The sequence below is a fragment of the Delphinus delphis genome, chromosome 12 (assembly GCF_949987515.2).
Source record: "Delphinus delphis chromosome 12, mDelDel1.2, whole genome shotgun sequence".
In the NCBI taxonomy this organism is placed as follows: Eukaryota; Metazoa; Chordata; class Mammalia; order Artiodactyla; family Delphinidae; genus Delphinus; species Delphinus delphis.
Window position 1 is genome coordinate 36,985,890 of NC_082694.2, and position 23,772 is coordinate 37,009,661.

Consider the following 23,772-nt stretch of genomic DNA (forward strand, 5'->3'; position numbering starts at 1 on the left):
TTTTCTAAGACTGGATTGAATTTAGATGGGTAAATGGATTTTGTTAGGAATGGGCTAGAACAAGGCTGGGTTTGGTTTCTCCCTCCAAAGTATTCTTGAAATTCTGCTTTTGACAACAGATTGTGAGTTTCTTTGCCTTTAAGTGACTTGTATTTGCTTTTGAGATCTTTTGTAACTTTGGTTAAGGAATAAGTATTGTCTCACAGTGACCTATGATCTTATTTGACCAAGTGTTTTAAAACTTTTTGACAAACTTCCCAAATATCAAATTTTAATTGTTTCTTTTGATTTCCAGCTAACTTTGGGGTACCTTAGAGGTCCCCTGAGGTATCTTAAAGAGAAATATTTAACTAGGATTATTTGGTATGTTAAGTTAAATGTAATCATTTGGAATTCTGGTTATTATAACCAAGTTTCTTTATTGATTACACTATAATCAGATGTTTAACCATGGCTTTTAAGTCTTTGGTCATTTATAGATATTTTTGTACTCTGATGCTTTTACAAAAAGTGCTTCATCATCAAGATTCATAGAAAGGCTATGGAAGCAGTTACAACAGTTCCACACCAATATGATGGCTATGTGAGGATTACAGCCCATACTGACTTAAAACAAGGAGCTGTCCTGCCTCTGGGGCCCCTAGATCAGGCATCCAGAGATTTCTACTCCCTGACAGGCAGGGTCGACACCCCCCACTCAGCTCTGAAGCAGTTACAGAAGACGGACGATTGCCCTTCTGCTCTCATAAGAATATGGGAGTAAAATATCTGAGGGGGGAATGAAACAGGAGGGAAGGAGGCAGGGCACAACCTTTGAAAGAATGACATAGCCCGAGGACATGACATAAACTGATTAGAACCAAATGGGTCCAAGATGGTGGACATGTCGACTTCCACTAGACCTTAAGCCTCAGTATACCTCACTGTAACACATCAGCGTGCTAAATGACACGCCCACAGGCGTCATGACAGTTCCAAGACCAACCATAAGGATCAAAAAAGTGGGTGGTGGCCCAATTCCTGGAAATCCCCACCCCTTCCTGAAATAGCTGCAATAAGCCTCCCACTCACGAGCCTATGAGATTACCCACCCCTATAAAAACTGACAACCCCATACCCTGGTGCCTTTCTCACCTTCTGAGATGGCCCACACTGTGGAGTGTGTTTCTCTCTAAATAAATCCACTTCTTACATAAAAAAAAAAAGAAAAAAGAAAAAAAGACATGTTACATTTAGTTATCATGTCTCTTTATGCTCTTTAATTCTGGAACAAATCTTTCATCCTTTTAATTTTTTTTAATTTATTTTTTAACTTTTGTGACTTTAACACTTTTGAAGATTTTTTTACCACTCATTTTGTAGTATGTCCCTAAATTCAGATCATTGAAGTTTCCTCATAAGTAGGTTCAAATTATGCATATCTGGTGGGAATATTCCAGAAGTGATGCTGTATTCTCAATGCGTCCTAACAGGCAGTGCACAATTTCAATTCGTGTCTTTATTGATGATGTTCATGATCACTTGGTTAAGGTGATGTCTGCTAGGTTTCTCCACTGCAAAGTTACTTTCTTCTTTGGAATTAATTAGTATTTTGTAAGGGAGATACCTTGAAAATATGTGAATATCTTATTCCTCATTAAACTTTAAATATATTTTTAATTTATTTTATCCCTGTGGGCTCAGGTACTGTTTTAGTCAATGATTTTAATCCATTAGTACCATTATTTATTTTGATGTTTAAGTTGTCCCTGATGTGGCCAGTGGGACCCCTTGCAAGCTGGCTTCTCTGTCTTTGTGCCATGTCCCTGTCAATATTTGAGCATTTCCATTCTTTCTGGCACAACAGATCTTTCAGGCTCTTATTATACTTTCCCTTCCTCAGTGCTGGAATCAGCCAATTCTCAAAGGAGCTTGGTTCCTTTTAGAGGAGAATAGTATCTAGAAGCCAAGGTGTGCTTTAGGTGCACTCATTGCTCTTGGAGTATCACTGCTCCCAGGTACTCTCAGTGGCCAGAGCTTAGGGAATGTATGTATGTACGCATACACACATACTTGCACACATTCACTTCTGTATCTCAATATATCGAAAACCATGAGTTCATACCAGTACCTCAAATTCTAATCTATCACCACAGGGTTCATTCTAATGTTCTCTCTTTTTATATTTGTACTTCTCTCTCACTGGGAAAGCTGACGCTTCCATATCTTTATTTTATTTACTTAAAATCACCCTGTATGCAGACAGTCTTCTGTCTCTATGACAGTTCCCTTCCCTGCATGGATGTCCTTCTCACCCCGTGTACGTTCTGACACACTATGTTGGGCTGCCCCTGTATGTGGATGTCCTCCTCACTTTATTCAGCCTCTAACACCCAAGACGAGGCCATTGCTCCTATGAATGGTGCTTCTCACCCTGCTAGGGTTCTGACATACTATGTCAGACTGACTTTCCCTGTGGACACCTTCCTCATCTAGCTTAGGCTCTGGCACTCCATGGGACGTGGGTCTTATGTGGATGCCTTTCTATTCCTGCTTCGTTTTTAAGAGCCCCACTCTGGGCCAGATGCAGTAGGTCAGACTTGTGCATAGAATTCAGGACCCCTTATTATCCTCATAGTTCTATTCTAGAGCTGTAATACTTGGATGCATGGAATATTCATTATGTACACATATTCTTTATGTACACAGGATATGGCCTGTGTACATAATGCATATGGTTCTTGGATTTTTTAAGAATCTTTTTATTAAAAGTATTACATGTATATTGAAAAGTGTAAAGATTATAAAGATATGTTTTGAACTATCAAAAAGTGAACACACCCATAAAATCTTCACCCAGGTAAAGAAATAAAATATTATCAGTACCCTAGGAGCCATACTCATGACCTTTCCCTGGCACTCCTTATTAGGTATCTTCAATATAACCAACAGAAATAAACTGCATTCTTTAAATTATATGTCCCAATTAGTGGCATGATGAATAAAATAGAGCTTCAGTAAGTACGCATGATTGACTGTTTTGAAAAACTATTTGAAAAGTTAATTATAGCTTTTTTGAGGAAGTTTTATCATTCAGTTTGAGAAAGTTTGGAGCAATCAGTCACTAGGGGGCAGCCTGCACTGCTTCCATTTCTTTAGAAATAGTTGTATCCTTTTGTTAGTAACTAGAATTATTTTGCATGGAAGGAAACAAATGTTATTTCAAAGAAAGAAATATTTCACTATTCACAGATAGGAAGAAAGTGGACACAATTATTTTGTTTTCCTGTAATTCAACTGCAGGAACGGATTCCATGGTCAAATCACTCTCAGCATCTTGGAAGCCTAGCTTTGCTTTTGTAACCCCAGCAGAGCATCCGAATTGGAATGGTTTGGAAGGTTTTTTGAATCTAAACAAGCTTCAGATAATTTATCCACACCTTCCTCTAAACCTTTCTTTTCTGCAGATTTCTCCCAAATACCCTACTAGACTCGAGTTAAATTAGAGAAGAGAAAGCCACAGCTCAGAATTCTATCCACTGATTTCATTTCGCCTTGCTTAGTGGTAGTTTCTTTTGGTAGCACCCTGTGAAAAATATCAGAGGAAGCATGAGAGAAAAAAGTTGGTCTTCCTTGGCGTCAATTCTTTATCACTTCTTTCCTCATGCCATTCTAGTTTTGTGTATTTCTTTCCTAACTGGACTGATAAACTATCCAGTTCCTGAATATCCCTAGAATAGATAAACCCATGTCCACATACTTTTGAAGTATTTTATTTCCAGTAACATAAAGAGATTGTTTCTGCCCTCCTCCCTGCCCTACTGACCCTGCCGTACAGTATGGGTTGGCTTCTTATTCTCCATAACTTTTTACCATAATCTAATGTCATTTCTTCCTTTCTACAGATAGAGACATCGGGATCTACCAGTATTATGACAAGAAAGAGCCACCAGGTAAAGTATCTGTTCTACTAAAGTGATTTTTATAAACTTTTTATTCTAAACTATAAAATACTGACTTGAAAACTCTGTTTTTATGAGTCTTAGATGAATTCTAGAATTTCAAGAAAGGTTACTCCAGTTCTTCAGAAAAATGCTGAGGTTGATATCTATTCTATATAAAATAAAGCAATATTGAGAAAATGCTATAGCAGAATCTGAAAATTTTCATTTTACTGCTGATTAGACTGATAACTGGACAGTCTATTCTCGTTTATTTATCAGTGTCCCAGTAGAGGGCATTGTTAATGCATGGGTCCCACTGATGCTGGCCTCCCGGATCCTCACCTGATATCTGAAATAGGCATTTCTGAGTGAGTGATCAATTTTCTTTATCTGATTAATCCTGTTAATCCCAGAAGTTTCATGATGGGCCAAAAGGTCTTTCTAGCTAGAGTTACTTCCTGTTTTGGTCTCTGTTGAAGTGAGGCTTGTGTGGGCATCCTGTGTGCTTAGCTTGGTGGCTAATAGGCTGACTTCATGGTTCTGATGACAGACTGAAGCAGCTTCTGTTCTGGGCTCAGTTGCAGTTCTGTTCCCTATCTGATGAGATTGCGAACTAAGGATATTGGCCCACCTGTTGTGCTTTGTAAGCCTTTTCACTACAAATTTAGGAAATCTTCTATGAAATGAAAACATCCAAATTATGGCATTTTTCAACTGCCTTTTTTAAAGTTTAGCATATTTTATTAATCTCAATAGCATGTATAAATAATTATTTATGCACATATAAAAATACAAAGTATTATAATAAAAATGATTTCCACTTTTTTTTTTTTTTTAACATCTCTCCGCTGCCACAATATCAGCAACAGAGCATGGTAACTTAGAAGAAAAGCAGAAGCTGGCAGAATGTAAGTTTTACTTTATATTTTTTTGGAATTATTATAAAAGTGGAATTTTAATATCCCTGAAAATTCAGTCTTAAAACATATTTTAAACTTTCTGCACAAATAGAAAATGTTATTCCTTACAAATTTCTTATAAATTCCCATTGTTTAGGTACATAAACGTGAATAAGAATTATATTGTTAGGAATTTTTCGTTTAGACCATTGAAATCTCTGTCCATTGTTCGGTGAGATATATGCTTCTGTAAACACAAACTTTCTTATTGAACCATATTTATATTATTTAATATATTTAAAAAGTGTGCCATGCTTAAATTCTGATAACATTTTATTATCCATATTATGCCTAAATTGTTAATATGTTTTACCCATTGTAAGAGAATAAGATTTGTAATTATCAGTATTAGCATTTTATTCTCTTTAGTCTTTCCTGTTTTCAAATATATAAACCTGTTATATATGTAATATGGGTACAGTATAATGTGGTTAAAATATGACTGTTTTATTTGGAATATAGGTGGAGCTGAATATCCTACTTATTCTCATTTTAAATGATCAAGCTAACATTTAATTTTTAAAAATACTGTATTAGTACCTGCAACCGAGATTTAAAACTTTTTACATATGCTCTGCACATCATAAATTATGTTTATAGAATGTCATTAATTTGCTTTAATAAGATAATAGCAATTCTATAAAAATTTAAATGCCTATATATACTGTATATTATATGTACATACACACAAAACACATGTACACACGCATTTAGAATTATTATTTAGGAGAATTCAGAGATGAATTCGTTTTTGTGATGAAATAGATATCATTATAATGAATTTAATATTCTGTTAATTCTTTTAAACAGAACTATTTTTAGTTTGTCTTAGGCTAACATTGAGACTCTACTAAATAATTTTATCTTTTAATTTAAAACAAAACAAAGGCTTATCATTATTGAATTGTGGTGTAGATTTTAAAGAGAATTATTTTAAATAGAAAAGAGCACTGTTAGTGTCTAATCTGTTAAAACTTGGATTTCCCTCAAATTTGTCCTTAGTTTAAATGTGTGATGCTTAATTTTAAATTCATTTTCTCTGTGTTATTTTTTAAATTTTATTTCTTTCCTCACTATATTCATTTACTCATAGGAATTTTCAGATCTGATAAGGCTACTTGCACAGTTTGGAATTTCTTTCAGATTGACTCTTTATTTATATGAAAATGTTACTTCTGTGGTAAAGAGTGGGTCATTTACTGTTAAGTGCTAGATTCACAGGCCTAGGAAACTTTCCCAGGGATTCTCCGAGCCTTGTTAGTTGTCATCATAAAATTTTGATCAGGGAGATTGTTTTGTGGTAAAAATCCTGTTTTTATGACAGAGCCTTTCAAAAACTGTCATTTGATGATGGAAGTGAAGCCTACTTCCTTTCAGTTAAGGAGGTGTTTTATTTTAATCTCCTAAGGCACATTGCTAAGCAGAGTTTCCTTTTTAAACCATGTTTAACTAACTGTAGTACACGTTTTGTTTGCCAGCACGAGATTTTCCATGGACGCTCAAAAACAGACGCCCAGAAAAACTTCGAGACTCACTCAAGGAGTTGGAGGTATCTTTCCAGAAGTTTCAAAAATGGCAACAAACAAATCTGTTTTAAAACATCTTTCAACAGCTTTAATTTTCATAAAGGATCAACTCTCCTGGTGATGATAGCTTTGCTTTTGTCCAGTGAGGAGTTCCAAAACAGTTGCATCTTTGTGAGGCATGCTGATCTTTTTTTTTGCTTGCAAATCAGAAGCACTTTAACTGGTAACGACAATGTGTATAGCCAACTGCACTCTCTTTTTCTGTTTCCTTCAGGAGCTGATGCAAAATAGTCAGTGTGTGCTGAGCAAATGGAAGAACAAATATGTCTGTCAGGTAAAAAGGTTTGACATGCTTTCGCAGTGTTTAACCAGTGGAGCTGAAAACTATGCAGTAATTGGTATTCTTGTGTTATGATAGGTAATGGACAAAAACTTTTTAGGAACAGGTATTTCATAGTTTGAATTCTAGTCATTCTAGAACTAACATTAGACAGATTGACTCAGGCTACCTCATTAATCAGTATAGTTGTACTGACACTATAAGCACTAGTAACAGTCTTTTCAGATGGTATTTTTTGTTTGTCATAGACTTAATCATATTTATGAATGAAGGTAAAACCATAGGACAAAAGGTATTTTGACCACTCTTGTAAGCACTTGTGAACACCATGCTTATGGAAATCAACAAGCAGACTAGAGTTAGACCTAACAAAACAAGACATTTGCTCTTACTTTTTGAACCTTCTAAACTGTACTGTTTAATATGGTAGCTGGTAGTCACCTGTGGCTATTTAAATATAAATTTAAACTAATTAAAATTAAAAATTCAATTCCTCAGTTGCACTACCCACATTTTAAGTGCTCAGTAGCCACATGTTATCACATGGACAATATATATACAGAGCATTTCCATCACAGAAAGTTCTTCTGTACAGCACTATTAGAGCCTGGACAAGGTGAGCTACATGTTGAATGGGTCTAGATTCAGGACATAATAATCACTTGTCCGTTGATCATAAAATAATGGACAAATATCTCAGCTGTGTCAGTAGGCTTAAAAAATGCTATTTGCATAGAAAAATTTTACTCGCTTATGATAAAACGAATCATTAGTAATATTCTACTCCTACATGTAGTTGAAGTTACATCAGTACTAATAATTATAACTGTTTTATGGAATTAAATATCCTGTATCAATTTAAATTCTTATTTGCTTACAATGTGATTCACGAATTTTAGGTCTAACTACTCTTGTTTGAAGTTTAGACCCATGGCTCTATCCATAAATCTACCACATTGAATTTGTAGTGATTATAAACTTGTGTTAATCTACTATTTGAATATAGATCTCATTTTAGTGGACTCTGGTTTGTGCTCATTTTTTGTTTAAACTAGTCTACCTTTATTCATGAAAGTGACTTTAGTTACCTCCTCAACTGTCATAATTATTATTTTCCAGAGACTGTTTACAAGGTTGAATTAATATTTTTAGAACCATAATACTTTTTTTTTTTTTTAACATTTTTATTGGAGTATAATTGCTTTACAATGGTGTGTTAGTTTCTGCTTTATAACAAAGTGCATCAGTTATACGTATATCCCCATATCTCCTTCCCCTTTCATCTCCCTCCCACCCTCCCTATCCCACCCTTCTAGCTGGTCACAAAGCACCGAGCTGATCTCCCTGTGCTATGCTACTGCTTCCCACTAGCTATCTATTTTACGTTTGGTAGTGTATATATGTCCATATATACACTACCACTCTCTCACTTTGTCCCAGCTTACCCTTCCCCCTCCACATGTCCTCAAGTCCATTCTCTAGTAGGTCTGTGTCTTTATTCCGTCTTGCCCCTAGGTTCTTCATGAGCTTTTTTTTTTTTTTTAGATTCCATATATATGTGTTAGCATATGGTATTTGTTTTTCTCTTTCTGACTTTCTTCACTCTGTATGACAGACTCTAGGTCCATCCACCTCACTACAAATAACTCAATTTCGTTTCTTTTTTAGAACCATAGTACTTCTTAAATTAGACTTAGGATACTATTGAAAAGGATGGAATTATTTAAAAATTCATAATTTGTTTTCATAAAAATTTTAATCAGACTTTAAAACTTGAATACAAAATATACTCCAGAAAGTTTTAAACTTAGTACAACTCAAATTGTACTTCTCAATGCCATTACTCACTTTAAAAGCTGGTTCAAAATTATTTGACTGCAGGGGAAGCCTACCACCTATAGTAAGAGGTGTGTCTCATGGCCTCACCCTTACTGTTGCACAGGTAAGTTGGAACATGTCAGGCATCTGAAAATATGCAGTGGAGCATCTCAGTACGCAATCCGTTTTAAATAGACTTTATTGCATTTTGATTTAATAAGCAGGTTTGTGTGCATGTATGTATGGGAGAGTATGAAGATGGATATTCCTCACTATTGAATTAATTCAACTCAGAAAAGGAATTTGTGTGATAGAATATATACAAAATAACTTCCGTAATTTATAGGAAACTGAAAATACTGATTTCATAGGCTGTTGTACCAATGAGTCTGTGTTTAACATTTCCACTGGAGCTTATCATTATGTTCTGTCATATTTTGTGCTTTATTTCTATGATTGATAAGATATGCCTTAAATAGACCTTTTACTACCAGCACATTCTTGATGTGATATATTTCAACAAGATAACTTGACCTCCACCGTGTCCACAGGTCCAGGTTATTCCCCATATCTTTAGGGCCTTTGAAAGACCTCCTAACGTTATCCATCCACTACCACAGTTTCTAGACAGGACTATTAGCTAGGTCTTCTAAAAATATGAATATGTGTGTTATTCTTAAAGATCTCTAATATGACAGAAAATTAAAAATTTGGTGCTCAAGCTAAATTTTCGTAAGGATCCCCTTAACCTTTTGTTAGCTGCAAAATCAGTAAATCATCTCTACAGGCTCCCATAGGGTCCCCCTTTTGTACATCATCCAGTGTGGTAACTCTAAAGGTAACATATGCTTTCATTTCTATTAGTAATTTCCCCCATATATTTAACCCTAAAATGGCAGCCATTGATCACAACGTAAAGTTCTCTAATTCTTAGAAAAGAAGTGAAAAAAGTTCCTCAGTATCTTGGTGCTAACATAGTTAGACTCTTCAGTTTTTGACTGTGCCACTCCTTAACTAATGTAAATCTTTTATCCCCCCCTCAAAAAGGGGCAACTTTAGGCTATATGGAATTTATCTTGGTTGTCTTCTTTTTAAGGGATCCTTATTTCTTCAAAAGGTTCAGTTGTTCAGGAATTAGTGATGCAACTACAACAACATAAAGAATTTCAGAGGATGCAATCTGAGCCTGGATTTTTCCCTCTGTTGAATAACAAGGGTTTTTTTTTGATAGGTTATCATCAGTATCAAAGCTTAATTCATGTTGTTGATTCAGTGATTCAATGACCTGTAAATTGTACCATTTAAAAAATAATTCCATTTGTAAATTCAGAACAGTTTATAAATCAAGACTTACCTATACATATGTTCTATATGAAAACTTTCTTTTGAAGTTGGTTTTTCAGACTGTACCTGTTACTAGTTTGAAATGAATTAAAAGTGTATCACATATATTTCTCACTGTTTTTTTGATCTCCTAAAATTATTTTATTATGAGAAAGTATTTAATAATTTTCTGCTTTGAATTTCTTAAACCATTTTCCAAACTATTCTTAGGGAATAATAGTTTCAGCATTAAGCTACTATTAAATTGTACACTGCTGTGGTGGAATATTTTAATTCCTTAAATTGTGCTTCAAGTCACATTCATATTTGCAGATTACTGCATAATTAGTTAAAAGCAATATTATCATTAAGATAGATGTAACTTCATATATATTGATTTTAGATTAAATTATTTGAATCATATATGTACATTTGAGCATAAAAGTATGATATAGTCATCTTTACCCTGATTTCTTTCTATACTTATTTGACATTTCCAGATACAATTTTAAAATGCCAAGAAAAGATAGTTTTCTTTTTAAATTCTTGTAATGAATTACTTGACAGGCTATGTAAAAGTAGAGATTATTTTCCAAGCATATCACAGATAAACTGTGACCTTAAGGAACTTATTTTATTATAACTTCCTCAGTTGTATAATGAATAGCATCGTTACCTGATCTTTCACCAAACTGTGTGAAAATGAGTTTCGATTTCCTCATAAAATAATAATTGACAAACCATGGTTTTAAGTTACAACTATTAGTAGTAGCATATTATTTATACAAAACCCATCACACAGTATTTACTGACTGCCACCATTGCAGGAGGCACTAAAGATGTGTGAAGTGTGGGCTGAGTTGCCAGTATAGCCTAGTCAAGGGAAACAGACATGTAAAATCACTAGGACACTAGTGAGTGCTAAGTTGTATGACACCAAGTTAAAAAGGTAATAAGAATTTAGAGAAAGCACAGAGATTAGCCTGGCACTGGGATGTAGGCTAAAACATGAAAACCAGAGGTGGTTTCTACAAAGAACAAATGAAATGGGATAATTATTTTCTGGAAACACCAAACTAGGGGGTTTCTGGACTTGAAGATTCTAAGCACAGAGCAGAAGTAAGGTGGCTAGACTGAAAATAAGGGGATTAAGTAAGAGTCTGTATCTGGAATGGTGAGATCTTCCCCAACTCCTTACCCGCTCCAGCACCGAGGCTATATCTCAATGTAACTTATTTAGAAGACCCTTCTCTGACAAAATAGATTATTACTCCCAGAGCAAAGCCTATGCATACTGATATTTGGTAGTTCCCTTTGAAAATATATATGTGCCAACAAATCTCCTTACAGTGAAGCCCAAGTTAACAAGCCTCCTTGTACACACCAAGCTTCCAATCAATTTTTTGGAGACTCACTTTTAAATATAACCAGGGATGGGAATGTAAATTGGTACAACCACTATGGAGAGCAGCATGGGGGTTCCTTAGAAAACAAAAAATAGAACTACCATATGACCCAGCACTCCCACTACTGGGCATATACCCTGAGAAAATCATAATTCAAAAAGAGACATGTACCACAGTGTTCATTGCAGCACTGTTTACAATAGCCAGGACATGGAAGCAACCTAAATGTCCAACAGATGAATGGATAAAAAAGATATGGCACATATATACAATGGAATATTACTCAGCCATAAAAAAACGAAATTGAGTTATTTGTAGTGAGGTGGATGGACCTAGAGTCTGTCATACAAAGTGAAGTAAGTCAGAAAGAGAAAAACAAATACCGTCTGCTAACGCATATATGTGGAATCTAAAAAAATAATAGTACTGATGAACCTAGTGGCCAGGCAGGAATAAAGACGTAGACATAGAGAATGGACTTGAGGACACTGAGGGGGGGAGGGGGAAGCTGGGGTGAAGTGTGAGTAGCATCGACATATATACACTACCAAATGTAAAATAGATAGCTAGTGGGAAGCAGCTGCATAGCACAGGGAGATCAGCTCGATGCTTTGCGACAACCTAGAGGGGTGGTATAGGGAGGGTGGGAGGGGGCTCAAGAGGGAGGGGATATGGGGATATATGTATGCATATGGCTGATTGACTTTGTTGTACAAAAGAAACTAACACAGTGTTGTGAAGCAATTATACTCCAATAAAGATCTTTTAAAAAAATAAATATAACCAGGGAGCCAGAGATCCACAGTACTTTCAAGGAAATCTCCATCTGTAAATCTAAGATCTATGAGTCTGAGGCTAAAACAAACAGAAAAGCAAAAGAATCAGGGACAGTACAATAAACAGAGCTAAATTCAAGGAATTAAAATTAATCCCCACAGAGAAATAAGAGAAGTTCTTGCATCTTTGAAACAAGAATAGGATGCTATTTTTGAAAAAGGAATACTCAGGAAAAAGGAAAGGAGCTCTTGAGAATTAAAAATATGACAGCATAGGGGCTTCCCTGGTGGCACAGTGGTTAAGACATCCACCTGCCAATGCAGGGGACACGGGTTTGAGCCCTAGTCTAGGAAGATCTCACATGCTGCGGAGCAGCTAAGCCCATGTGCCACAACTACTGAGTCTGTGCTCTAGAGCCCGTGAGCCACAACTACTGAGCCTGTGTGCCACAACTACTGAAGCCCACGTGCCTAGAGCCCGTGCTCCGTAACAAGAGAAGCCACTGCAGTGGGAAGCCCGTGCACCGCAACGAAGAGTAGCCCCTGCTCGCCGCAACTAGAGAAGGCCCACGCACAGCAACAAAGACCCAACGCAGCCAAAAATAAATAAAAATAAAAATGAATTTTAAAAATATGACAGCATAGATAGAAGAATTAATAGAAGAATTGAACAATAAAGTTAAAATATCCCTATAATGCAGAACAGAGTGTACTAAGGGACATAGTGAACAATAGGCAATAGAAGATAAGAAGATTAGAGCATCAGGCCAGAAGGTCCAATATCTTACTAATGATAGAAAACAGGAGGGAAGAAACAAACAAACAAAATATAATAGAAGAAAATTTCCCATCACTGGAGGATGTTTGTTTCCAGTTTGAAAGGACCCAGTGGTTGAAAAAAAGACTAATACCAAGACATATTTTGTGAATTTTAGAAAACCAAAGATAAAGAGAAGATCCAGAAAGCTTTTGCAGTAAAAAAAAGAAAAATAAGGTACATAGAAAAGAATGGGAATCAGACTTCTCAACAGCAATACAAGGAGTTAGAAGACTGTGGAATCATGCCTTCAAAATTCTGAAGGGAAGAGCTTTTAGCCTAGAATTCTGTGTCTAGAATTCTAAATTGTCTTTCAAGCAAGGACATTTTCAAGCTAGTTAGCTCTCAAAAAATCTTACCTACCTGCCATGGACTTTTTCTCAGGAAGTTATTGGAAGATGTGCTGCCCTAAAGCAGTAGAGTGAACCAAGAAGCAAGATTTCTTAGGATCCAGGAAACAGAGGATCTTACACAGGAAAGAAAGGAAGAGAAATCTTAGGATGACTGTGCCTTAGGCCTAGGTAGCAGCTGGTCCAAATTGGGGCAGGGGACAGAAGGTTCTCCTAGGGATATTGGAGGGAGGGAAGAAAAGGAACTGATAGATCTGATATCTAGTCTGATCTAGGAGAATTAATAATAATATTTAATAAGATAATGAAAGATATAGGATAATTAAATTTTACTGAGAAAAAATCATTAGGTAATGACTAAATCAAGAAATAACATATGGAAGACATTGCTAGTTGCTTGTCCAGTATCCATTTTTCTTTATGAACAGACCCTATTGTTCAGAGTGGCAAAATGAGGCAGTTCTGGCCAAAGTAAGCAGAGGTTCCTGGTAGGACTTACAAGAAAGCTTACTTTTTTTAAGTCATATTTTTGTACAGCATTTAAAAATCAGAATTAATGCCCCTCAGAAGACCTATAATGAGCAAAATATCAGAATTTTAAATAAGTATTGCACTGTTTTACTGACTCTTCCTGTTGCCTAGGGCTTCCAGTGGCTCCACAAAGCCCTGCCATTCACTGCCTGCTATGAGGGCAGAGTAGGTTGTTCAAACTAGTGGTATTATTCTCCATAGACCACTGCCCCTATCCAAAAATATGTCTTCCCCAGGCTGAGGCGTTTGAAATTCCTCTAAAAAAGCAAAATATTGTAGGAATATTGCATACTTTAAATGTATTTTTACATATAAAATACATGTACTTATTTTATATATATGTATAATGTCACACCAGACTCAATTGGGATGTGGCTTTTCAGCTTCTGCGCTTCCAGTCTGGATCTGAAATATTCCTGAAGGGACCGGGCCCTGCTTTTGACCATTCTTTCACTCAAGGCATATATATATAGTGCCTAGTATATGCCAAATAGAATTCTCATTGCTAGGGATGCCAGTGAATAAAACAGACAAAAATGACCATTATTCCTGTTCCCCTGTAGCTTAAGTTTTATTAGGGTAGACAGTCAAGAAGGGATCGATAAGTAAAGTTTAGAGTATGTAAGAAAGTAATAACTGTTAAGAGAAAAATAAAGCAAGAAAAATAGGAAGTATATGTGGGGGATGGTAGGGCAGGATGGGCCTGATATCTGGTGACCAGTAAAAACCTCGTGTGATTAAGACATAAAGGAGCAAGCCGTGGAAGGTATCTGGAGAAGAGAGTTCCAGGCGGGTACAGAGGCCCTGAGATGGAAGTATACGTGGCATGTTTGAAAAACATCAGAGTTTATCTGATTGGAGTGGGATGAGCAGGAGAAGAGTAGTAGGAATTAAGATCAGAGAGAAAATGAGGCACTAGTTATATAAGGGCCTTCCAGGCCTTTGAAGGACTTGGCTTTTACTCTAAGTGAGATGGGAAACCCTTCGGGGCTTTTGAGCCGAGGAGGAGCTTGATCTGATTTACTTTTTAATTGGATAACTCTAGGTATTGTGATGCGAACACATTGAAGGAAATGAAGATCAAATCAGGGCAATCAGTTAGAAGGCTGCTACCATAGTCCAGGTGAACAGCCATAACGGTGGTTTTGACCGCATGGAGCGGTTAAGTGGTGAGAAGTGGCCAGATTCTGCTGATGGATCAGATGTGGAATATAGGAGAAAGTTCTGAGCAACTGGAAGAATGGCCATTTACTGAGATGGCGAAGACTGAGAAGAGACATTTTTGAGGGCAATATCAGGAGCTCAGTTTTTGACGTCAGTGTTTGAAACGCCTATTAGATATTCAAGTAGAGAAGTCAGTAGACAATTGGTTATAGGAATGTGTAGTTTAGAGAAGGGCCTGGGCTGGAGAGAGAAATTTGGGAGGCAGCAACAGAGATGGTATTGAAGCCAAGAAATCAGTGAAGATCACCAAGGGGGTGAGTGTAGATAGAGAACTAGAGGAGGCAGAAGGGCGGAGCTCTGGGGTGCTCCAGCATTGGGGATTGGAGAGAGAGAAAGGGAGAGATGGAGAAAGGAGACGAATAAGGAGTAGCCAGAGAGGTAGAGCACACTGAAGGGAATGTGGTGCCCTGGAAACTAGGTTTCAGGAAGAAAGTTGAGTGTTGCTGGTATGTAGCATACCAGTAACAGTTGCCTGAGATTGACTATCGGATGGAGTAGCATGGAGGTCATTCGTGACCTAGATTAGAGCAGGGTCAATAGATGGCATGGGCAGAAGCCTGACTGGAATGTAGTTAAGGGAAAATAGGAGGAGAGAAATTAGGGCTTTACAACATCAGAAGGGATTACTTTATAAAGGAAAATGGAGAAATAGGTCAGGAGCTTGAGAGAGAGGTGAGGTTAAAAGAGGTTTTTGGGACTTCCCTGGTGGCGCAGTGGTTGAGAGTCCGCCTGCCAATGCAGGGGACACGGGTTCGTGCCCCGGTCCGGGAAGATCCCACATGCTGCATAGCAGCTGGGCCCGTGAGCCATGGCGGCTGAGCCTGCGTCTCCGGAGCCTGTGCTCTGCAACGGGAGAGGCCCGCGTACTGCAAAAAAATAGAAAAAGAGGTTTTTGTTTCTTGTTTTAGATGCAAGGAATAACATCTATTCCTGTTGGTAAGCCAATGGGAGTAGTACAGTCGATGCAGAAAAGGGAAGAATTAATTGCTGGAGTAATGTTAATCAAAAGCCACTTAATAAAGGGAAAGGGGATGAAAAGTAGGTTTCTGGTACCTGTTGATGTCATGGAGCTGTCTTTTCAGCCGTGGACTGCTTAAGGCCATATTTCTTGTTCTGTGAGGAAGAACAAACTTCCATTCGGTTAAGTAATGACTTTTTTTTTTTAAGGTTTCTATTACATGCACCTGAATGCAGTTCTAAGTGACACAACGTATTTAGAAATATGATGGTAGAACCAGGAGAAATTACCAAGAGTTGAAATGGTTACATTTGAAAGTGGGATGAGAGGCTGTGGTGGGATAAGACAGTAAACAGCTGCTTTAATTCCAAGTATTCTTTGACATTTTAACAATTTATATGTGTATTTCTTTAATTGAAATACTTTTTTTTTGTGTGTGTGTGGTATGCGGGCCTCTCACTGTTGTGGCCTCTCCCGTTGCGGAGCACAGGCTCTGGACGCGCAGGCTCAGCGGCCATGGCTCACAGGCCCAGCCGCTCTGCGGCATGTGGGATCTTCCCGGACCGGGGCACGAACCCGTGTCCCCTGCATCGGCAGGCGGACTCTCAACCACTGCGCCACCAGGGAAGCCCTGAAATACTTTTTAAACATGCCCAGAGTGCTTCTGAGAAGCAGATGTCAAGATAGTGCTAGAACAGCAAGTGATTTATGGGGAGATGTGAAAGATAAAGGGGAAGGAAGCAGGCAGGAGAGCCTTTTGACTGTGATGCTGGTCTGAGCCCTGAGCGATGAGGAGAAAGGACTGGGTATAAGGAGCCTCAGGCTGCAGCATGGTGCTCAGAAAATTTCAGCCACAGGAGAGTCCCTGAGTCAAAGTTGCTCATTAGAGGAGTCCCCCGTTGGACTAGTACCACACCATGCTCAGCCATTGGCTAGTAGCCACCTAGGGAATATTTGGTCTTGGTCAGTCAGCTGTGTTCCCAGCATTCGTTCCTCCTGAAGGAGCTCTGAGTGATGCATGCCCATGGCCGTCACCCCCACAAAGGTTTATATTAAGAATAAGAATACGTATCTGTATGTTTGCATACACACAGTACTATACCTTAGTAATCTTAATGTTCAGCTAGCCAGTTTAATATCATGCCCTAATAATTACTCTTTTAGGGAAAAAAAATCATTCCTTTCCAGAAAAAATAGAAAATTTACATTGTATCTTGACTAATTCAATCCAAAGTTTGATGACCTATGATAATTCATCAATACATTAACTATTTACTCTTAAATATACAGTAATATATGGACCCAGTTTTAGAACACGGTTATGACACAAAGAAAATTTTTATCTTCTTCATAATAATGTGTCTTTGTGTCATCAATCAGCATTTCCTTCCTGTTCTTTTCATAAATGGTCCTTTCTCTTTTATTAATTGTTTTCATTTAAAAACATTTCTTTGAAGAAACTCATAATTCCCTGCCTCTGCCCTTGGCATTTGGGTCTAATAATGTTTTGGAAGCTTCAAGGTATTTTGCCACAAAGGAAGCCAGTTCAGGACTATGAATTTCCTCCATATATCCAGTTACAGTTAATAGTAAATATGTTTAAAGCTAAATGAGTTCAAAATCTGAATAATCTAATGACTCTCATTGATTTTCGTGTGTATTTTACAAAGTGGAAACAAACACATGCCAGACATGTATGTACTTTATAAAGGGAGAGTAAAGTTTTACATCGATAGCTAGCTAATGAGAAGACTTTTAGTGCATTATATTTTCGTCCTTGTACTTAATTTTTATATAAAAACTTAAAATATGACTTCAAACTTAGAACTTTGTATTAGATGCACAGTTTGGAATGTGCCAGTTAGAAATGTACATATATACTTAGTATATATGGTTGGGTGTGAGAACCCAGCAACTTTACATTCATGATATTTGAGAATATTGTGTTATAGATATGCCAAAATAGCTGGTAGAGAAAACACATCAAGTGCTTTTGCCAAATTGTGATTTATACCCCTTATTTTAAAAAATAAAGTTAAAAAATAAAACTATTAGGTTAGCATTTATACTACTTAAGTGACTGAAATTAAAGGCAGCTGCAACTATGCTTCTTATAAAATAGTGTTGAATGTAAAATATTCACAGTGGCTTTCCACAGTGAAGTTCCTATCATTTGGTAGTCCCCTTGGTCTAGGTAGAATCCTAGGTTGAATTGTGAGATCTCAGTTAACACTATGTGCCAAACATATAAATCTCTATCTGTATCCATCCTTCTGCCATAATAGAGGAATAATCTTTACTCCTGTTTAAAGCCAAGCATCCCACCTAGACCCACAGTTCTCAAACTGTGCACTGATACACCCTGGGAATTACAGTGAATTCACAGGAGTCCTGCAGGATATTTTAAAATTTCAAGAAAAACACAAGACTTCTGCTGGATTCTACACAAACAAGTAGCTCCAGGTAGAGCAGATTTTCGACATTAAAACGCACTAAATTCCTTTGGGGGAGGTCATATCTCTATGAAGCTGGTTTTTTAGAGCTTGCTGTGATAAAAAAGCAAGTAAGTACCACACAAGAATTACCATAGAACACAATGAGGGTAAGGGTTTCCAGTCTGATTCCAAGGTTTGAGAAGTTGTGTAGTGCCCAACTTCTAATAGTGCACACATCCCATTAGTAAGTAATGTGGTTATTTAGGAATTAAATATATTTTTCTTTCAATCTCTGTGTCTTATGTTTTCAAATGGCTACCAAGTTGTTGGGATATAAATACTTAAATTGTTTGAATTCTGTTATTTCTTTTGGACTAGGGGAGCCATAAAAATTTCTGAGACACAGAGGGTGCCATGAACTGAGAAAGTTTGGGAGCCTCTGGCATAGACTTGGATCCCATTCCCTCAGAACCCCACATGATTGTCCCTTCTCTTACTGGTGGAAAGTGCAAACTGCTCCATTCTTCTTGGTATCAAATCTTGGCTTATTAGCCGTGTGACTTTGGGGAAGTTACTTCACCTGTTTGTGCCAGAGTTCACTTAACTATAAAATGAATATAAAAATACCTAACTCATAGGTTTATTATAAGAATTAAGTAAGTTAACATACTTAAAATGCTTAGAAAGAGTTTTTGCCACAGATGCCTGCTTTTTAAAAATAATCCTTTCTGTCAACTGGACCTTTCCAATAAACTTTAAAAAATTTTTTTAATGTTTATTTATTTATTTGGCTGTGTTGGGTCTTAGTTGCGGCACGTGGCGTCTAGTTCCCTGACCAGGGATCAAACCTGGGCCCCCTACATTGGGAGCGCAGTCTTAACCGCCAGACCGCCAGGGAAGTCCCAAACTTGAAACTTTTAAATTAAACAAATATTTTATTGTAAAAAACACATAAAATTTACCGTCTTAACACATCTTTAACTGTACGGTTTGGTAGTGTTAAGTATATTCACATTGTTGTGAAACATGTCCAGAACTTTTTCAGTTTGCAAAACTGAAACTCTACCCTTTAAATGACAACTCCGTTTACCCCTACCCCCAGCCCCTGGCAACCATCATTCTACTCTCTGCTTCTATGAGTTTGACTATTTTAGCTACCTCATGTAAGCGGAACCATGCAGTATTTGTCCTTCTGTGACTAGCTTATTTCACTTAGCATAATGTCCTCATGGTTCATCCATGTTGTAGCATGTGACAGAATTGTCTTCCTTTTTAACGCTGAATAATATTCCACCGGATGTATTTACCACATTATGTTTATCCATTCATCTGTTGATGAGCATGTGGATTGTTTCCTTCTCTTGGCTGTTGTGAATAGTGCTGCTGTGAACATGGGTGTACAAATAGCTCTCGAAGACCCTGCTTTCATTTCTTTTGCTTATATACCCACAAATGGGATTGCTGAATTAGATGATAGTTTTATTTTTAATTTTTTGAGGAACCTCCTGTTTTTCATAGCTGAACCATTTTACAGCCCCTCCAACAGTACAGAAGGGTTCCAGTTTCTCCACATCTTCACCAACACTTGTTATTTTTTATTTTATTTATTTATTTTTTTGCGGTATGCGGGCCTCTCACTGTTGTGGCCTCTCCCGTTGTGGAGCGCAGGCTCCGGACGCACCGGCTCAGCGGCCATGGCTCACAGGCCCAGCCGCTCCATGGCACGTGGGATCTTCCTGGACCGGGGCACGAAGCTGTGTTCCCTGCATCAGCAGGCGGACTCTCAACCACTGTGCCACCAGAGAAGCCCTGTGTTCTTTTTTTTTTGATAGTTGCTATTTTGTGGGTGTGAGGTGATATCTCATTGTGGTTTTGGTATGCATTTTTCTAAAGATTAGTGATGTTGAGCATCTTTTCATATGCTTGTTGGCCATTTGTATATCATCTTTGGAGAAATGTCCATTCAAGTCCTTTGCCCATTTGTTAATTGGGTTTTTTGATATTTTTTTTGTTGTTGAGTTATAGGAGTTTAAAAAAGTATATTTTGGATATTAATCTCTTGTCAGATACATGATTTGCAAATACTTTCTCCCACTCTGTAGGTTGCCTTTTCACTCTGTTAATTGTGTCCTCTGATGCACAAAAGTTTTATGTAGTCACATTTGTCTATTTTTGCTTTTAGTGTCATATCTAAGAAATCATTTTCAAATCCAACGTTATGAAGCTTTTCCCCTATGGTTTCTTCAAGGAGTTTTATGGTTTTGGGTCTGAGTCCAGGTCTTTAATCCATTTTGAGTTAATTTTTGTGTATGGTGTAAGGTAAGGGTCCATCTTCACTGTTTGCATGTGGATATCCAGTTTTCCCAGCACCATTTGTTGAAGAGACTGTTCTTTCCCTATTGAGTGATCTTGGCTCTTGTTGAAGATCATTTGAAGATCATATTTGTGAGGGTATATTTCTGGGCTCTCTATTCTGTTCCATTGGCTTGTAGATCTGTCTTTTGATAGTACCGCACTATTTTGATTATTGTGGCTTTATAATATGTCTTGAAATCAGGAAGTGTGAGAACTTTCTTCTTTTTCAAAATTGTTTTGGCTATTTGGAATTCCTTGAGATTTCTGGTCAACTTAAATAGGCTCTACTCTTTTCTACTCAATCAAATAAACACAATTAGTATTCATCTCAGGTATCACCATATCTTATCCCTTTCCTTCAGAATCAAATTTCTCAAAAGAATTTCTGTTTGGGGTCTCCATTTCTCTGTTGCTCACTCAGCATTTAACCAACTTCAGCTATACTTTTCTCCTGATTACACTGAAAACCTTTTACACTGAGATTACAAAAAACCCTCTGTATTACTAAATCCAATAGACTTTTTTTTTTAAAGCATCATCTAAAATACACAGGAGGATTCAACAGTACCGACCCCTCCAGTGTTCTTAAAATACTTTTTTCTGTTAGTTCTCGATGACACTTTGCTCTTCTAATATTCTTCCTACCTCTCCAGCATTCTTCTCTGTGTCCTTTTCAGGCCTATGCTTCTTTCCCCTGTCCTTGAATGTTAGGGTTCCTCAAGGCCTAATTCTAAGCCCTCTCCTCTTTACTCTGAACTCCTGGGTTATCAAATATATATTCATAGCTTCAGTGCCCCCCACCTGATGGATGAATTACTCAAGGGACTAAATTATAGATAAGAAGGCTGATTGGTGAACCAAGAATTAGAACAAAAGCAAGGAGATGTTCTTACAGGATATTTCTATCAGGCTATGGTTAGGGCTCTGACTTGCCCTTGGGCTTTTTCTTTCTTGACAACTGGCATTAGTTATCAGAGTCATATCCCTGAACAGAGTTACAGACATTTGGTACAGGCTTCCTCCAGGCTCTGATCTGAACTGTGCACTGCTCACCACTCCATTTAAAATATTTGACCTGGTCCTCATTTGTTACCTTTTCTTTATGAGAAAAGTGTTGATTAGATTTTGAGAAGCTTCCAAATCATCTGCTTGTTGGAACATGGAAAACACCTTTGCCTCCACAGCAACTCATTTACAGGTGATTTGTTCAGGTGAGCCTCAATGGAACTGGCTGACATATACAGTTGCAACAACCACAGTGTCACCAGACATTGCCAGATGTCCCCTGCTGGCCAAAATCATCCCCACACTTGAGAACCACTGGTTTAGAGGGAAGCTGGTTTAGGTTGAAGAAGAAGCTGGAGAGAAGAAAACCAGATGGGCTACTGCATGGAAATCAACTGAGTGAGAGTTAAAGGATATTAGTTTCTAGGCGGGCCGGTTGTGGGGGGACATAGGATTTGTCCTATGTCTTGGTCTCTACTTCTCCACTAATTATGAGACCTTTGGTTAGTTACTTTACCCTTCTGATTGTGAATTAGTATGAGGATTAACCTTGTTACTATTATTTTTTAACTTACGTACTTACTATGTACCAGAGTTGTACTGGCATTTCATATGAATTACAGAGATGGTGTGTATTAAAGTCCTCTGTAAATGATAAGATTTTGTACAAAAGTAATGTGCTGTCCTGTTCACTTCTTACCACTGTTTTTATCCTTTAGATCCTTAAAACTACTGGCAAATACAAGATTTACCTTTGTACCATGTTCTTTCGTGCATTTCATAAAATATTGTATTTTCTAAGAACAATCACTTATTTTATGTAATTATTATATATATACACATATATATAAAAGAGCTGGATTTAAAATTACATTAGGAATTAAACCGTAGCATCACTCATTTTATAATGAGAATAAGTGAGAAAATGAGATTTTGTAATTTGAAATCGATTTAGCAGGCAAATTTCCAGGAATGTATCTGTTCCATATGTTGAATAACATCACAGAAATCTTTGGGAAACCCCATTGTTAGCACTTCTCTATCTAGAAAAAAATACCTGTTTGTTTCTTGTTCTTTTGTTTCTTTTCCTTAGTCAATTCCCTATAGTGAGTCAATTAAATGGTTTTTTCTTATTCTTGTCTTAACTACATTCACTTTTGTCTCTCTACTTTAATGGATTAGTCAGGCATGATTTCCCTCTATACCCAGTAATGTTTGCTGAGGGCTTCCCTGGTGGCACAGTGGTTGAGAGTCCACCTGCTGATGCAGGGACACGGGTTCGTGCCCCGGTCCGGGAAGATCCCATATGCAGCGGAGCAGCTGGGCCCGTAAGCCATGGCCGCTGGGCCTGCGTGTCCAGAGCCTGTGCTCCGCAACGGGAGAGGCCACAACAGTGAGAGGCCCGCGTACCGCGAAAAAAAAAAAATGTTTGCTGAATGAAGGAATAAATTACAGAAAACGTGTTATCTCTCTTCCAGCAGGTTATCTGTTAAAATGATCAGTGACCCTACCTTTCATTATAGATTTCCTCAATGTAAAATTGTTTGTCTGTCTATAGTTATGAGTTTCTCCAGAATTTATCCCATGGATTGGATTGTGGGGCAGGGTTGAGGGAGGTATTGGGTCTCATCCTGATGCAAATTCACTGGGCCTCCAGAGGAATGGTTTATAATATTGATACTTTAAATATTTGCTTCAACCCTAGAATTCACTCCAGGGGTCATAATACTTTGTTGCCTCTCTGGATTGTAGTGTTTAGCACCTGCTGTCTCCCATGTCTCCTGATGATTTCATGGGATCAGTCTTGGCTGCCTGATGGATTGAACGTATCACCCAATGTTGATTTCTAGTACTGATCCTGCATGCCTTTACTTTTCACTTCTCCCCAGATGTCATAATAATCACATGATCTGGGGGGGAGTTTCCTTAGCCAGTGAGAATACTGAATTCAATTAAATTGCTGCGATCACCATTATAAAATAGCTCATTCACAGTTATTTACTGCACCAGTTCTTCAATACATGAG

At 37.5% G+C, this 23,772-nt stretch overlaps 1 protein-coding gene across 1 annotated transcript in view; it reads left to right on the forward strand.

Annotated features, from left to right (window-relative positions):
* The first annotated feature begins 541 nt into the window (after window positions 1-541).
* WDPCP (WD repeat containing planar cell polarity effector) overlaps window positions 542-23,772 on the forward strand; it is a 171,590-nt gene continuing 148,359 nt past the window's right edge. Inside the window, exons 1-5 of the mRNA XM_069541252.1 lie at window positions 542-677; window positions 3,885-3,932; window positions 4,787-4,831; window positions 6,361-6,431; window positions 6,683-6,742. Coding sequence (XP_069397353.1) covers window positions 542-677; window positions 3,885-3,932; window positions 4,787-4,831; window positions 6,361-6,431; window positions 6,683-6,742 — 360 coding nt within the window. The remainder of the gene's footprint in view (window positions 678-3,884; window positions 3,933-4,786; window positions 4,832-6,360; window positions 6,432-6,682; window positions 6,743-23,772) is intronic.